General features: G+C 36.5%; 1 protein-coding gene across 3 annotated transcripts in view; it reads right to left on the minus strand.

Annotated features, from left to right (window-relative positions):
• The window catches only part of ST7L (suppression of tumorigenicity 7 like), a 67922-nt gene that overhangs the window by 43125 nt on the left and 6322 nt on the right, over positions 1-18475 (minus strand). For all 3 annotated transcript variants that reach the window (XM_044001734.1, XM_044001733.1, XM_044001735.1), the window contains exons 3-5: positions 18101-18263; positions 14988-15042; positions 13479-13594 (exon numbers count right to left, since the gene is read on the minus strand). In XM_044001734.1, the coding sequence (XP_043857669.1) occupies positions 13479-13594; positions 14988-15042; positions 18101-18263 (334 nt within the window). The remainder of the gene's footprint in view (positions 1-13478; positions 13595-14987; positions 15043-18100; positions 18264-18475) is intronic.

Here is an 18475-nt window from a genome sequence, read left to right on the forward strand (position 1 = left end):
AGTAGTTTTCTTTCATTTTTACCAATTCTAATTTAGGAGGTCCCTTAAACCAAAAGAAGATCACTGCCACCTTGCTACTACTATTAGATTAAAATAAAGATTTCACACCAAAAGTTTCTAAACAATAACTTCAAACTACATCCCTGAAACTATCTGGCTTATTTCAGGTTTGATAAGAAACCTAGAGAATCCATGTATGTTTCTTTTGGAACAAAACCTGCAACTGTCCAGTAAGAATAATGTGGAAAATGTTTGAGTTTTCCTTTGGAAACAAAATATTAGTCTTGGCTTGGAAAAGGAGACAATATACTCCACTTGTGCAACAAAAATACATTCCTCATAGCAAACATGTCACCAACTAGATGACAGCTAATGCTTCCTGAGCTTGACAAATTGAGGCGAGTCAGCATCTATCTAACAATGACCAGGTAGAAGACAGCAATTCTGTTGAAACACTGAAATATTACCCAAGAAGAAAGTACTTAAATAGACAATATTAGGTGAGCTAGCTCCTCCACCCTAAATTAGTTATGTTATACTATTATGAGACTCTCCTTTATAAATAACATAGTACTTTCAAATCAAACTGTAAAACTTAAAACAATTAGAATATCTAAAATGAAATTATATAAGTTCTTTTGCCTTCCATACTTTCTACATGAGAGAATAGTCAAATAACCAACAGATTCCAAAACCAGTACTGTTCAAAAAATATTTCACAATTCACAAATAATAGAAAGTTATGGGTAAATATATACTTTAGGACACAATCATAGAAAGCAATTGTGAGTTATGTATTGTAGTAAACAGATGTAATGAATTAAAAAATCAGCAAAGATGTCAGATATGTGCTTTCCAAAGATATTACAAATATGTTTCATGTATTTAATGATATATTCTTTCCCTTTCCCTAAGGAGAGGGAGGGGAGAAAATTATGTGAGTTGAGGAGCAATATGGTTGAGAAGATAAACTTGAGTGAGGGGAGAACTGCTGTAGAGTCAAGAGTTATCACCTAAGCCCTAAGCACTTTAAAAGAAGCAAGTAGGATTATTCATGGATTTCCCAAATGACCTGCCTAAACTTTCTAAACTGCTCTTCAAAACCAAGGCAGTACCTGGATTGGGGGGTGTTAAGGAGAGGGAGGCTGGGACTGGTGATTTTACAAAGGAAAAAATTCACAGCCATCTTGATCACACATGCCAAGAACATATAAAATGTCATCGAGGACATGTATAATGAGAAAATGTAGTAAGAGAGATGGATCACAGGACTGCTTGAGTGTTGCCTTAGTATCCATGAAAATACTCAAAGACCTAGAGGAGAGCCCCAAATGCACTGGTTAGATAATCTATAGAAGATTTATGGAAAGGTACAAACAAGAACCACCACAGATGGTGGTGAAGGGAACTGCCAACACTGATGAGAGAAGAGATACCAACCAATAAGGGTTTTTAACAAACAAAAACAAATTTCTAGGAGACTTCCATTCTTTCTAAGGGGCAGCTTTTATATTGCTGTGTTTTAATGGCCTCAGTCTTTAACAGCCCCTTAAGTGGCATAGTGGATAAAGCATTGAGTCTAGAATCAGGAAGACTCATTCTCATAAGTTAAAATCCAGCCCCAGACATCTACTAGCTGTTTGATCCTAGACAAGTCACTGAATTCTGTTTGCTTCAGTTCTTCATCTATAAAATGAGCTAGAGAAGGAAATGGCAAACCACTCAGGCCCTCAAACATTTGTAGTTAGATTGCTTAGTGCAAAGTTAGGTCTTCACACATCAAAAGTATGTGGAAAAAAATTATGCTGATAGTCTATCAGTCTGTCAGATTAATCATCCTTCTGAGGTGCAAATAATTTCTAAAAAAAGACTGAGGTTGTTAAAACACAGTGATTTGGAATGTACACCAAAACTTACTAAGCAACTAAGAAAAATTTCTGATTGAGAATAAGCCTGAAAGTGGGCAGCTAGATGGCACAGTGGATAGAGCACCGGCCCTGGATTCAGGAGTACCTGAGTTCAAATCCGGCCTGAGACACTTAACACTTACTAGCTGTGTGACCCTGAGCAAGTCACTTAACCCCAATTGCCTCACCAAAAAAAATAAATAAATAAATTTTTAAAAAGAGAATAAGCCTGAAATTTCAGAACAGGAAAAAAATTTGGTTCAGTACACCTCAGTGGGTAAATTCCAATATGGACTTTTCCACAAGAACAGCATGATAGTTTATCAAGTGCTTTGCTAAAAATCTAGATAAATTCTATTTCCAGAATTCCTTTGATCTACCAGCTTTAAAAAAATTAGTTCCAAAAGAGAAATAAGGTTGGCCTAGGATAGATAGATAAGCTGTTCTTGATGAAGTTATACTGGCACTTGCGAGCACTGGTTTCTTTATTAGATGTTCACTAACCATGTCTATAATAATTTGTTCTAGAATTTTGCCCAGAATTGGAGTCAAGCTCATTCACTGGCTTATAATTTGGAAACTCCCTTTTCTTCCCCTAAAAAAATCTGGACATTTGCCTTCTCCAATCCTGCAGTATCTCTTCATTTCTGGACAATCTTTCAAAGATCACTGACAAGGACTTAGAAACCACAACTACCAGCTCTTCCACTACCTTAGGACATAATTCATCTGAGCCAGGTGACCTGAACTCATCAAGGGCAGCTATGTGTTCTCTAGTGCCTTATTTCTACTGGGTTTCAACCCCCTAATTTGAAGGTTTTGTTCTGTCCTTTTTAGTACAAAGATGATTCTTTCTGGTAGGAAAAAAACAAGCAAAATAAGAATTGGGAATTTCCCCCTTGTCTCTGTCATCAGATGTCATTGTCCTGCCTCTTTATAAACAACAGCCCTGTCTCTTCTTTGAGCCTTATCTTTGCCCCAGGATAGCTAACCAAACTGTTTTTGCCACACTTTGCTTTAACACTACTAACACTGTTCTTCCCCGCCCCCCCCAGGAATTTAATGGGGGAAGACAACCAAAAAGGGGACGTGGGTAACAAGGGGGCAAAGGCTACACGTTCAATGCCATGGGTTCAAGCTGGTGTCTGGGAAGTGTTTCAGAAGCCTGGTTTGGGGCAAGAGAGTGAACACTTGCCTATGAGAGCCCAGGTTTGTCCCAGGAAAGAGACCAGGGTTCATGTGTAAGAGGGGGTAGGGAGAATAGCCAGAGAGGATGTCACATGGTTTGAAGTTGGGGCTCAGGCTCTAGTTCTAGAAGGGACCTCAGATGTAGCTTAGGAAAATAAATTTAGATCTGGTAGTCCAACCCCTTCATTTTGCAGATGGGGAAACTGAGGCACAGAGAGACAAAGTATCTTCTCCAGGACCATAACTGAGGCAGAACTTGAACCCAGAGCTCCTTCCAAGACCATCACTTCTAAGCCCTCCCCCATTCTGTATCTTAAATTTCTGGGTTTTTGTCTCTCTCTATCTCTCTCTAGGATGAGATTATTTTCCGATTAACTTTTTATTTATTTTTCCATGGCCCTTTATTACACATAATTTTTATTCCCTCATGATCTGAAAAGGATGCATTTACTATTTCTGCATTTGACTGTGAGGTTTTTATGCCCTAATATATGGTCAATTTTTGTGTATGTGCCATGTACCACTGAGAAAAAGGCATATTCTTTTCTATCCCCATTCAGTTTTCTCCAGAGGTCTATTATATTTAATTTTTCTAAAATTCTATTCACCTCCTTAACTTCTCTTTTATTTATTCTGTGGCTAGATTTATCTATACTAACGTTGTTCTTACAGGAAAATGCCATGCTTTGTATCCATCTTCTATTATTCATCTTTGCCTTCATCTTCTGTACTACATATCTTTTAAAAAAATCCAAGTTGGCTGGTGAGTTCCATGTGTATTCATATTGACCTCTTCAGACAACTCCAATTTCTCCTCATTTTAATTGTTTTTCGTAGTGTCTTCAGAGTTTTACACTTATCCTTTCTGGACTGACTTCTGTTTTAGAACTTTAGTCCATAAGACGCTACCTATCCTTTCTCTTAACCCACTGAAATATGTTCTCCCCAAATCTAGGATACACATTAAACTATGCCCAACTTGCCTTTCCTTCTCTAAGGCAAATTCTAAGGTAGTAGTCCTCCCCAGGTTCCTATTTTTCCACCCCACCTAGCAACCAGTTTTTCTCTGTTCTTGTGAATCAGAGCCAGAACAGAATTTACCCATGTTGGTTTCTCCATCTTTGGAAGGATGAAATCATCATTAAGTAAAAAAATTAACTTTGACTCTGCTTTTGGCAGAGAGAAAAGTCTAGCAGATATCTAAATAAAGTGAAGTCCACCATCACTTGTATATCTTTCTTCTCTGCCAGACTTGTGATATGTTTCCCAGACTTATGTGCCTCCTTTTTCTTTTTTTTTTTTTTTGTGAGGCAATTGGGGTTAAGTGACTTGCCCAGGGTCACACAGCTAGTGTCAAGGATCTGAGGCTGGATTTGAACTCAGGTCCTTCTGAATCCAGGGCCAGTGCTCTATTCACTGCGCCACCTAGCTGCCCCATGTGTCTCCTTTTTCTAGGAAGATAGTCTATAAATTACTCTGACAACAATGCTGCTTGTTTTTAATTGTATTTATCTTGTGTCCTGTGTACTTCTGGGTATCTCTATTACTATTCTTTTTCCTAAACTGTAGCTACTCTCTACAGTATTGTGGAAATTTATTTTGATTTGGGGACCCTACCTTTAGGCTGAGATTAGAAAGGAGAGAGGGGGGACGGACAAGAGAGGCTGAGAAGGGGGTTCGGACGGAGGAGACGAGGTGGAGAAGAGGTCAAGCGGCGGCTGATGAGATTAGAAAGGTTGGAGCTCGGCAGACTAGAGACAGGGCTACAAGGACGCAGGAGAAGATGAGAAGGTCTAGGAGCAGGGAAAAGAGAGGCCGAAGGGCAGACTGACAGAGCAGACAGGCAGAAGGTCGGTGAGAGAGAAACACAGGGGTTCAGCAGTGGCAGTAAGGAGAGGAAAGTTAGAAGAGAAGGGATTTACAAAATGAAAGGGGCTTGGAGTTGGAATAAAAGTGAAAGTACCCTGAGGCAAGAGGCGGCTAAGGCCCCTATTGTATTCAAGAAGTTCCAAAGAGACGCAGTGGAAAGAGATGTACCACAATGCAGTCAGGTTGTACATTTTATTTCCCTGTATTCTTAATTTTAAATAGTATCTCATAAATAAACTCTGCTTTGATTATTTAGTTAAGAGGCTTCTTAATATTTTGGTTATCATTTTGGGAGTGGAGCAGTGTGGTGGAACTTTATAAACGGCCCACATTAAATTACAATGGAATACTATTGTGCTGTAAGAAATGATGAGCAGGAGGAGTTCAGAGAAACCTGGAGGGTCTTACGCGAGCTGATGATGAGTGAGATGAGCAGAACCAGAAGAACATTGTACACAGTATCATCAACACTGAGTGTTGACCTACTGTGATGGACTATATTCTTCTCACCAATGCAATCATACAGAAGAGTTCCAGGGAACTCATGATAGAGGATCTCCAAATCCAAGAAAAAAAAAAAGAACTGTGGAGTATAGATGCTGATTGAACCATACTATTTCTTTTGTTTGGGGTGCTGTTGTTTTTTTTTTTCTATTTTGAGGTTTTGCATCACTGCTCTGATTTTTTCTCTTGTAACAGGATTAATGCAGAAATAGGATTAATGTTATTATGTGTATATATATATGTGTGTGTGTATATATATATCTATATGTCTATGTATATAGACATATAGATATATAGATATAACCTCTATCAGATTACCTGCTGTCTAGGGGAGGGGGGGGGGAGGGAGGGGAGGGGGGAGGGAGGGGAGGGAGGGAGAAAAATCTGAAATTGTAAAGCTTGTATAAACAAAAGTTGAGAACTATCTTTACATGTAACGGAAAAAATAAAATACCTTATACATAAAAAAAAAAATTAATAGCAGTCAGATAGCCAGCTAGTGAAAAGTCCCAGATTAAGTACCCCAATCAGATTAGCCCCAAAATTAGCCCTAGTCATTAAAAATATTTTACAGTATCTAACTCAACAGATCTACATAGGTAATTTTCCTCTCCCGGTTTCTCTTTACTTCAAAGACCGTTTGATTAGATTTTCAAGACTCGATGCAAACATTTTTAAAATAACAGCTAGAATTTATATAACACTTTAAGATTTGAAAAGCACTTGGGAGCAGCTAGGTGGCACAGGGGATAAGGCACCGGCCCTGGATTCAAGAAGACCTGAGTTCAAATCCAGCCTCAGACACTTGATACTTAATAGCTGTGTGACCCTGGGCAAGTCACTTAACACTCATTGCCCTGCCAGAAAAAACAAAAACAAGATTTGAAAAGCACTTTATAAACATTTTCTCCTTATAACAACCCCAGAAGGTAGGTGCTATTATCATCATTTTACAGATGAGGGAACTGAGGCTGATAGTGGTTAAGTGACTTACCCAGGGTCCCACAGTTAGTAAGTGTCTGAAGTTGGATTTGCACTCAAGTCTTTCCTAAGTTCAGCTCACTATCCATGGTGTCACCTAGCTGCCTTGGTACGGTCTTATTAAATATTTAGGCACACTTCAGAGATATTGTAATTTCAGTTTCAGACCACCACAGTAAAACAAATATTGCAATAAGGTGAGCCACAGGCATTTTTTGGTTTATCAGTACATATAAAAGTTATGTTTACACTATACTATAATCTATTAAGTGTGCATTATGTTTAAAAAATTGTACATACCTTAACTAAAAAACATTTTATTGCTAAAAAAAATGCCAGTTGGGCAGCTAGGTGGCGCAGTGGATAGAGCACTGGCCCTGGATTCAGGAGGACCTGAGTGCAAAGCCAGCCTCAGACACTTGACACTTACTAGCTGTGTGACCCTGGGTAAGTCACTTAACCCTCATTGCCCTGCAAAACCCCAAAAACCCCCAAAAAACAAAACAAAACAAAATGCCAGTCATCACCTAAGTCTTCAGAGAGTCATAACATTTTTGCTGTTGGAGGGTCTTGCCTCAATGTTGATAGCTGCTAACTGATCAGGGTAGTGGTTGCTAAAGGTTGGGGTGGCTATAACAATTTCTTAAAACAAGACAGCAATGAAATTTGCTGTATCAACTGATTTTCTCCCTTTCACTTGAATACTTAGAGGCCACTATAGGGCTAATTGGCCTATTTTCAACATGTCATGTCTCAAAGAATAGGAAGGCCCAAGGAGAGGGGGAGAGATGGGAATGGCCACTCGGTGGAGCAATCAGAAAATACACAACATTTATCAATTAAGTTCACCATCTTGTATGGGTGTGGTTCATAGTGCAAACAGTTACAATATTAACACCAAAGATAGCTGATCACAGATCACCATAACAGATGTAATAATAATGAAAAAGTTTTATATACTGTGAGAATTACTAAACTGTGACACAGACACGATGTGAAAACATACTGTTGGAAAAATGGCACCAAAGTCTTGCTTGATGCAGGGTTGCCACAAACCTTCAATATGTATCTGCAAAGTGCAATAAAATGAAGCACAATAAAATGAGGTATGTCTGTACTCCATTCCTAACCAGGAGTCCATCATTTGAATTCACATTCTAAGAGTCCTCCAAGTTTGGGTATATGATTATAAAGGAATGCTATTGTGCTATAAGAAATGATGAGCAGGATGATTTCAGAAAAACCAGGAAAGACTGAACTGATGCAAAGTGAAGTGAGCAGAGCCAGGTGAACATTGTACATAGTAACAGCAACATCGTATGATGATTGGCTACAAATGACTTAGCTTTCTCAGCAATACAATGATCTAAAACAGTTCCTAGGGACTCATGATAAAAAATGCTGTCCAGCTCCAGAGAAAGAACTGATGGACTGTACATATGTAACCTGTATCAAATTGCTTACCTTCTCAGGAAGGTGGGAGGGGAGGGGAGAGAAAGAATTTGGAACCCAAAATTTTTAAAAATGAATGTTAAAAATTGTTTCTACGTGTAATTGGGAAAAGATAAAATATTATTTTTAAAAAGAGTGCTGAGTTCTCACTCCATCAGGAATAGCCTCATATCCATTTCTTGGTTCCAAATATTCAGTGATCTTCATTCTCTTCCAGATAATATTCTTCAAACCTCCAACCAGACACAGATCATGATTCTCTTCTGGCACTTTAGATCATTGTTTTTCTTTGTTTTCACATTGAAGCCCTTTTGTTTTAAGAAAGTTGTTTGTTTTAAGAAAGACTTCGTTTGCCTTAATAACTTTAAGAATCAAGAGATGTTCATCAAGCCTCTTTACCTTACCTTCTAGGAGGGTAATCAGACTGCCTTTTGAGCATAAGTAACAGTTATTTAATAGTGACAGAAAGACAAAGCTTATACACTCTATACAGGTCACAGGTTCATTCTTCATGCCTACTAAAACCAAGATCCTTAATCTTTTAGTTTTTGCTAATACCTTCCCTGGAAAATTGCCATCACTGGAATAAATGCTGAATGTGTAGAAATAGAAGGTAGGAGTAAATATAATTAGGAATCAGGTGTGCCAAGTTGTTGAACCGCTGAACTATGTTTAAGGCACTTGGAAGATCTAGGTTCAATGTTTCTGACTGGTGTTTAGAGATATATGAAAATGAAGACAACAATAAGAGGTGGAAGCCCTGAGGTCAGAGACATAGTACCTCTGGATTCCTTCTGAGAAGGAACTGAAAACCCAGAAAACTAATTTAGCTCAACAAGAACTGGTGGCTGAGGCTGGATATCTTCCTATGAAATCAGGCATAGATGTTTAAGAAGTTTAGCTAAGAAGGGAAGAGAGTAAGATAGGGAAGTCACTGGATGTAAGAGAAGAATACAAAAAGACCTTTTTTTCCCCTAAAGGATTGGGAAGACCTAAGTATGTCTATAGGCATTATAGGAAAGAATCAATGGAAAGGAAGAAGACATTGAAGATACATGACAAAAATGAAATTAATGTTGGAATGAAATTCTGAAACAATTGTAATAAAATCAAGGGTACATGGGATCAAAGATGCAGGGAACGGGCTTGGGGCTCAAAAAGGAGCAGGATTAACTTTAGCTGAAACAGAATGAAGAAAAGAATTTATGGATGATACTAACATGTTTAGAGAAAGAAAAGAGGAAATTTGAGAGTGTTCCTGTTGGATCACTTCAACCTTTTCAGAAGAGTAGGAAGCTAAGTTAACTGCTATAAATTTGAAGGCAGGGCAAAGGTGTGATCTTGAGAGAGGTAAAGGTAGAGCTGTTGTAAGGAAACAGTAAAGAAGTAAGTAGCACTGTTTTTTCTGATATTGCTGTTATTTTTCTGCCATCAAAAAAATCATTATCTTTTCCCTCCTAACTATTCTTTTTTTTCCCCAATTTTTCTATTTCTGCCCGGAGCACCACCACCTTTCCAGTCACCCAGGTTCACAACTTCAAAGTTTCCTCAACTCTTCTCTCTCCTTCACTTCATATATTTAATCAGTTGCCAAATCTTGTCAATTCTACTTCCAAAATATATCTTGAATTTATCCCCTTTTCTACTGACACTGCCACCATCTTAATAAAGGCCCATCTCACCTTTCCCCTGTACTGCTGCAGTAGCTGTTTAAAAGGTAGCCTCCAGGCAGCTAGGTGATGCAGTGGATAGAGCACCAGCCCTGGAGTTCAAATCCGGCCTCAGACACTTAACACATACTAGCTGTGTGACCCTGGGCAACACTTAACCCCAATTGCCTCACAAAAAAAAAAATAATAAAATAAAAAGTGGCCTCCCTGCATCTAGCCTCACTCCTCCCCAACCCATTCTGCATGCAGCTACCAATTTGATATTCCTAAAGCACAAGTCTTATTCCTTACTCAATGAGCTCCTCTTTAGCTATAGGACAAACTATCAACTCCTTGATTTGACTTTTAAAGCCTTTTTAAAAATCCAGTCAGACTGGCCTACTTGTACTCCCCACATACAACTCTCCATGATGTCTCTGCATTGACTGTTGTTCTCTAAAACACATTCCTGCCTTATCTCCGCCTCATTCAAAATTCAGCTAATAGGATTCTTATCCAGATTCCCTCAGTTGCTACCTCCTTCTTCTAGAAATTACTTTGTATATAATTTGCATTTAATTTTCTGAGTGCACGTACTTGTTTTTCTCCAATACAATGTAAGCTTCTTAAGAATAGGAACAATTTATTTTTGTTTTCTTATCCTCAGTGACTAACACAATGCCTAGCATAGTATATAGTAGGCACTTATTAAGTGCTTAATGAATTTTTAAAGATAAAATTATATTTTATTTTCACAAATAAATGCCTCCTTTCCCTCCCACCTCTGTGTAACCCCTCAACAAGACCCTTCTTACAAACAGAACAAATTCCTGCATTGGCCATGTCCAAAAAAGCCCCTGGTCTCATCTATCCTCTCAATCCATCTCCTCTGTCAGGAGATAGGAAGCATGTCTCATCATAAATCCTTTGTAATTAAGGATGGTTATCTCTTAGCTGCCAAATCCAACAGCCTTTTCTCTATCCTCATTATCCTTGACTTCTTTTCAACCTCTGACACTATTGATCACGCTCTGCTTGATACTCTCTGTTCTCTAGGGATACACCACCACTATCTCCTGGTTTTCCTCCTACCTATTTGATCACTCCTTCTGTTTCCTCCTCTGATCACACCCTCTAACCATAGGTTAGAGCCCTCAGGGCTCTGTCTTGGGGTCTCTTCCCTTCTCCTTATCAGCTCAAACTAATTTAATTATCATCTGTATCCTAATGATTCTCAAATCTACTTTTCCTGCCCCAATCTTTCTGCTTACCTCCAATCTCACATCTCCAACTGTCATTTAGACATCTCAAACTAGATGCCCAGCAGACATCTCAAAATCAGTATGTCCAAAACAGAATTCATTGTGTTTCCCTCTAAACTCTCTACTTCTACCTTCCCTATTACCACAGAGGGCAGTCCCAGGCTCCAGTCCCTCAGACTCACATCCTGGATTCCTCATTATCTCCTATCCTTCATATCCAAACTATTACCTGGGCCTTTCAATTTCACCTTTGCAACACCTCTTCAATACATCCTGTTCTCTCCTCTGACACTGCATCTACTATGGGTTCAGGCCCTTATCACCTCACACGTGGATTACTGTAATAGTCTGCTAGTGGGTCTGCCCGCTTCAAGTCTCTCCCCAATCCAACTCTAATCCATCCATCTCTATTCAGTTATTAAAGTGACTCAGGTCTGATCAGTTTTTCCAACAATTTTTGTTAAATAGTGGGTTGTCTTACCCCAATAGCTGGGATTTATCCTCAGGTTTAATCAAACACTAATCTGTTGTACTCTTTTGTTTTTATATATTGTATACCTAATCTGTTCTACTGCTCAATCTAGTCCTTGACCTGTATCAGACTGTTTTGATAATTACTACTTTGTAGTATAGTTTGAGATCTGATATTGCTTGGCCCATTAATTCCCTTGATATTCTTGACCTCTTATTCTTCCAGATGAATTTTATTATTTTTTTCTGGATCTACAAAGTAATCCATTGGTAGTTTTGTATGGCACTGAATAAGTAAATTAATTTAGAGAGTGCTGTTATTTTTATCATATTGGTCTACCCATAAGCAATTAATAGTTCCCCAATTATTTAAATTTGTCTTTGGTACAGAGCGTTTAGGGTTTTTTTGTTTGGTGTTTTTTAGGTTTTTTTTGGGGGGGTGGGGTGGGTAATGAGGGTTAAGTGACTTGCCCAGGGTCACACAGCTAGTAAGTATCAAGTGTCTGAGGCCAGATTTGAACTCAGGTCTTCCTGTATCTAGGACCGGTGCTTTATCTACTTTGCCACCGAGCTGCCCCTAATGTGCAGAGTGTTTTGTAATTGTGTTCATATAGTTCCCATGTGTTTTAGAAAGGGGACTCCCAAGTATTTTATACTGCCTATAATTATTCTAAATGGAACTTCCCTTTCTGGATTTTATTGGTAATATACAGAAATACTGATGATCTGTGTAGATTTATTTTATATTCTACAACTCTGTTCAAGTTAATTGTTTCAACTAACTTTTTAGTTGAAGATAAGGTTCTCTAAGTAAACCATCATGTTACCCGCAAAAAGAGAAAATTTTGTTTCCTCTTTGCCTCTGATTATTCCCTAATTTCTTTTTCTTGTCATTGTTGTAGCTAGAATTTCTAGCACTATATTGAACAGTAGTGGTGATAATGGGCAACCTTGCTTTATCAGTGATTTTATTGAAAAGGCTTCTAGTTTACCCCTATTTCAGATAATCCTGGCTCTTGATTTTAGATAGAAACCACTTACTTATATTAAGGAAAGATTATTTTTTCCTATGCTTTCTAATGTTTTTAGCAGGAATGGGTACTGTATCTTGTCAAAAGCTATTTCTGCATCTATTAATAGAGGACTTTTATTGTTCTTGCTATTAATATATTGAATTATGTTTATAGTTTTCCTAATACTGAACCAGCATTCTTACTACAAATCCAGCTTAGTCATAATGTAATATCTTCGTTAATGCTTATTGAACGTTGAATCTATATTATGCCACAATGCTAGAAGCTATATGCCTTTAAGCATTTCTTCTACCTTGTGTTTCTATTTACAATTTCCACTATGTACACCAATTGCCTTGGGTTCATACATATTCAGCCCAGCAAAAATGTTTTATGGCAAACATCATTTCAATGAAGACACACCATCTGTATCTTTAGACTGTATAATTTTGCTTGTTTTCTTTAAGAGCTTTATTTTAGGGCGGCTAGTTGGAACAATGGATAAGCACTGAACCTGGAGTCAGGAAATCTTGATTCAAATCCATCCTCACACACTGACCATCTATATGACCCTGGACGAATATTTAACTTTTATTTCTGTTTCCTTAATTGTACAATGGGGATAATAATAACACCTACCCTCAGTGTTCTTGTGAGAATCAAATAATACTTGTTAAGTGCTTAGCACAAAACCTAGCACATAGTAGGTGCTATATAAATGCTAACTCATTATTTTTAAAGTATATATGCTTTTTAGCTCTTCTGTGAGAACCACTGAGCTTTTCTATTACTCTGCATTCCTAATTTACTCACTAGGCAAAGTACAGGCCAACTCTCTCCCCCTATTTTCCTCTATCCTAACCTATTACACATTATTTTAGATAATAATATTCTATTTCAAACTACTGTGCTGTCTATATATGATCAAGTCACCGATATAGTCCATCTAAAAGTTTATTAAGTACTGTAGTATCTTTTTTCTCAGGGAAACTAACAGGGATGTTAAATCTGTTCCCAATTCCAATGAAAGTTTCAACTCAATCTGAGTTTCTTATACAAAAAATTTTAATACAACTACACAAGTATACCACAATCAATAACTGTGAAGACCTACAGAAACCTTTAAATAACTTCTAAAATCACCACTTCCTTTAATATTATGAAGGAAAATAAAAAAGGTACCTGTATCTGAAGGACGTAGAGAATCAGTATCACAAGTGAAAAAGGTCTGATGATCCTGAGCCGACAAGTTCATGTCATAGTATGTAAGTGGTTCCTTACCCGTCACCCATGTATATCTTTACCAAAACAGAAGAAAACATTCAAATTTATTATAGCAGAGAGTCTGCCAACTTCAACAGAAATTATTTTAAACGCTAAAATGTGTCAAAGTCAATTTTACTTTTGGAAAGCATTACTATTTTGAGTTTATTATTTACTAAAATAATTTATAGATTTATCTTTTAAAAAAAATGAAATTAGAAACAGGCAATAGGATAGAGTGGAAAAATTCTAGATATGATGTCAGAAGTCCCAAGTTTGAATCCCAGCTCTGATGCTCACTATATAATCCTAGCAAAATTGTATAAGCTCTCTGAGCTTCATCTATAAAATGAGGATAATATTACCTGCACTACCTATGTCACAAGGTTGTCTAAGGAAAGTTTTGCAAATTCCAAAGTGGTATAGAAGTCTAAATTATTATATTATCACAGTGCCTACCACATTGTAGACTCAATAAATGTTTATTGACTACTGACAACAATTACAACTAGTTTAGGTCCTTCTTCCTTTATCAAAGTTCTTAAAAATAATACCTCAAAGAACTATTCCCTGAGTTATCAAGAGATTCATGAAAAACATTGCTATCATTGACTAAGAAATTATTTCAATTTGCCTCAAATTGATCCATGGCACTTCTCAGTCTTGAAATGGTCAAATAAAATACCATAATGACCAAAACTGAAGAGTAATAGCCAGATAGCAAAACTAAAAATATATATTTTCCATGTAGTATAAAATGTCCAATATTATTAGGAAAGAAATAGACAAAGCAGTATAGGGAAAAAACAAAGCATGAGAGGAAAAGCATACTAAACTAAGAACAAGTAGAGTCCTATAATAACAAATTTATATTCACACTGAAATACCAGAGTAAACTCCCTTCTCATTCTGAAGTTTAGTGTGATTGGAAAATATGCTGAAACCTAAAATATTATTTTATTCTGATTAATTCTGAGCACTTTCTGTAAAAACTGGGAGTCAAACTATCTATTTCCTAAATTATATTGGAAGAGAATAGTTGTTTTGAAGGACTGCTTCTTATTGTTTTTGAAGGAAAACTGCTTATTGGATTTAAGCAGAATATAAACATCTCAAGGGTAGGATTTTGTCTCTGTACTCTCGGTACCTAACATAGCATTTTGTACGTAGCAGGCACTTAACAAAGGCTGGATGAACTGAAGAAAACAGTAATAATAATGTTTCTACAAGCTAAGCCTTAGGCAAATCACACTGCCTCAATATACCCTAGTTTGTCTCATTCACAAATGGTACACAACTGCTAACCTACTTCACAGAAGAGTTGTAGTTTTAATATTCACAAAACATGTGGTATTTCCATAGGATTTTTCATCAGAAACTAAATATCATTATTACTAATATATTTAAAATTAAATTAAAATAGAATACCTTCTATATTCAGCTCCTCTGAAAAGATTTAAAGGGTTTCGCCATACCTTGCATTCTAGAAAAGTAAAATGAAAACATATTTAAAATTCTGAAAGCAAAACTACATATGAAAATTAAAGAGACAATACTTGAACATGAGAGAAACAATTAACTCATTCATTCAATATACTTTTACCAAGTACTTTCTACTGTGCTAAGTGCTGTGGGGAAAACAAAGATGATTAAAATTTGGTCCCTACCTCTAAAGATCTTAGACTCTAGTAGAAGAGATAAGACAAGAAAACAGATACCTAGACCATGAAAAAGCAGGTAAAATATTCAAGAAGTTCAGTGAAGGGAGAGCAACCTTCCTGTTAGGAAAAAACAGGAAAAAAGTCCAAAGGAGAGAATCTTATTTCAGTTGAGCCTTAAAGGCTGAATAAGGCTTTAAGGGGTAAATATTTATGAAAAAGGTAAAGAAAAGGAACATGTAGGGTGTAGGCTGGAATAATCCCATCTGGCTAGAGACAAAGAATAACCAGCAAGTTAGGTTGGGAAGGCAGGCCAGTTCCTGAAGAGCCTTGAATGGCAGGCAAAACAATTTATCAGACAGTCAACTAAACTCACTAGCGCTAGAATCAGAATAAGATGTAACTGGGAAATGTTTAACAAAATAAATAAAAATAGAATATAACACACATAATGTTAATTTGTGGCTTTCTAAGTCAATATAGGTTTTGTTTTCCTTGTGTTCGAAATGGGGGGAGGGAGAGCTTGGCATAGGAGGATAAAAGGATCTCAGTAGATTACAATAAACAAAACTATACAAACATATATGCCTGTATATGTATATTTATGTGTATGTAAAAAGAAAACTTGGGAGCTCTGATCAACACACTGACCAATGACAAATCCTGAGAACTTGTGATGAAGTAGGCTGTCCACCTCCTGACAGAGAGGTGTGGAACTCAGTGCAGATTGGGATATTTTATTCAAACTCGGCCAATTAGAAATTTTGTTTTGCTTAACTATATATATTTGTAACAAGGGTTTTATTTTACTTGGTTTCTCAAGATAGGGAAAAGGCAAGTGGGAGGGAGAAAAGACTGATCTTTATTTGAAAATAAAATTTAATATAACTGTAGACAATATAAAATATTTGGGATTCTACCTGCCAAGACAAACCCAAGAACTATATGAACACAATTACAAAACACTTTTAACACAAATAAAATCAGATCCAAATAACTGGAAAAATATAAATTGCTCATGGATAGGTTGAGCTAATATAATAAAAATGACAATTCTACCTAAATTAATTTACTTATTCAGTGCCATACCAATCAAACTACCTAACAATTATTTTGTAGATCTAGAAAAAATAATAACATTCATTTGGAAAAATAAAAGGTCAAGAATATCAAAGGAACTAATGGAAAAAAAATGCACAAGAAGGTGGGCTAGCCATAGCCAATCTAAAACTATACTATAAAACAGCAGTTATCAAAACTATTTGGTACTGGTTAAGAAACAGAATGGGGGATCAGTGGAAAAGGTTAGGCACAGGAGACACAATAGTAAATGACTATAGTAATCTACTGTTTGATAAACCCAAAGACCCCAGCTTCTTGGATGAAAACTTACTATTTGACAAAAACTGCTGGGAAAACTGGAAGATAGTATGGCAGAAACTAGGTATAGACCAACATCTTACACCACGTACCAAAATAAGGTCAAAATGGGTACATGATTTAGACATAAAGGGTGATACCATAGGCAAATTAGGAGAGGAATAGTTTACCTCTAAGTTATATGAAGAGAAGAATTTATGACCAAACAAGAGATAGAGAATATTATGAAATGCAAAATGGGTCATTTTGATTACATTAAATTAAAAAGGTTTTGTACAAACAGAAGCAATGCAGCCAAGATTAGAAGGAAATCAAAAAGCTGAGAAACAATTTTTACAGCCAGTGTTTCTGATAAATGCCTCATTTCTAAAATATATAGAGAATTGAATCAAATTTATAAGAACACAAGTCATTCCCCAAATGAGAAATGGTCAAAGGATATGAACAGGCAGTTTTCAGATGAAGAAATCAAAGCTATCTACTGCTATATGAAAAAATGTTCTAAATCACTATTAATTAGAGAAATGAAAGTTAAAACAACTCTGAGGTACCACTCACACCTATCAGATTGGCTAATATGACAAAAAAGGAAAATCATAAATGTTGGAGAAGAAGTGGGAAAACTGGAACAATAATGCATTATTGGTGGAGTTGTGAATTGATCCAACCATTCTGGAGAGCAATTTGGAACCATGCCCAAAGGGCTATAAAACTGTGCATACCCTTTGACCCAGTAACACCACTACTAGGTCTATATCCCCAGGAGATCATTAAAAAAGGAAAAGGACCCACATGAACAAAAATATTTATAGTAGCTTTCTTTGTGGTGGCAAAAAATTGGAAAATGAAGGAATGCCCCATTAATTGGGGAATGGCTGAACAAATTGTGGTATATGAATATAATTGAATACCATTGTGCTGTAAGAAATGTCTAGCAGGCAAATTTCAGAAAAACCTGGAAAGACTTAAGTACACTGATGATAAGTGAAGTGAGCAGAACCAGAACATTGTACACAGTAACAGCAACATTATGTGATGATCAGCTGTGACAGACTTTGCTTTTCTCAGCAATACAATGATCCAAGACATCTCCAAAGGACTCATGATGGGAAATGCTCTCCACATCCAGAAAAAGAACTGTGGAATCTGAATGCAGATTGAACTACATTATTTTTACTTTTTCTTTTGTTGTTTTTTTTTCTTGAGGTTTTTCCCTTTTGTTCTGATTCTTCTTTCACAACATGACTAATGTGGAAATAAATTTAATGTGACTGTACATATATAACCTATATCAGATTGCTTGCTGTCTTAGGGAGAGGGAACGCAAGGGAAGGAGAGAGAAAAATTTGGAACTCAAAATCTTATAAAAACAAATGTTAGAAAAAAATTTTTAAAGTAAATAAAAAAGAAAAGAAAATTAAAGAAGAAAAAATAAAGTGAGAAAAAAAGATACTTGCCTATTTTGTACTTTAAAAAAAAAGCTAAGTTAGACATATTAGTCACCTGACAAATTCTGCCTATTGGTATCAGCTTCCCTGCTACCAGGAGGAGAACCTGGCTCTGGAACATTGTTCTCTGTCCCTCCAATAAGTGGCCGCAAATGGCTTATAGACACTTGCTCAATAAATGATGTACCATACTTCCGGAAGTACCACCATTCAAATATCTGTAACAAACAGAAAATAGTACTTAAGATAGGTTTGGTCACCACACACAAAAAGTCAGTGACCTTTTTTTTTTTTAAGTTATTCCAATTTAAGTCAGTATTTTAGATCCGTTCTTGTTCTAAAAACAAAGCCAAATACAGCAACTCCCAATAAAATATATTAAACAAAGAAAAAAAACCATCTCCTTTGGTAGAAGAGTTAACATCAGGTT

Source organism: Dromiciops gliroides, chromosome 4, assembly GCF_019393635.1.
Source record: "Dromiciops gliroides isolate mDroGli1 chromosome 4, mDroGli1.pri, whole genome shotgun sequence".
Taxonomy (NCBI): Eukaryota; Metazoa; Chordata; class Mammalia; order Microbiotheria; family Microbiotheriidae; genus Dromiciops; species Dromiciops gliroides.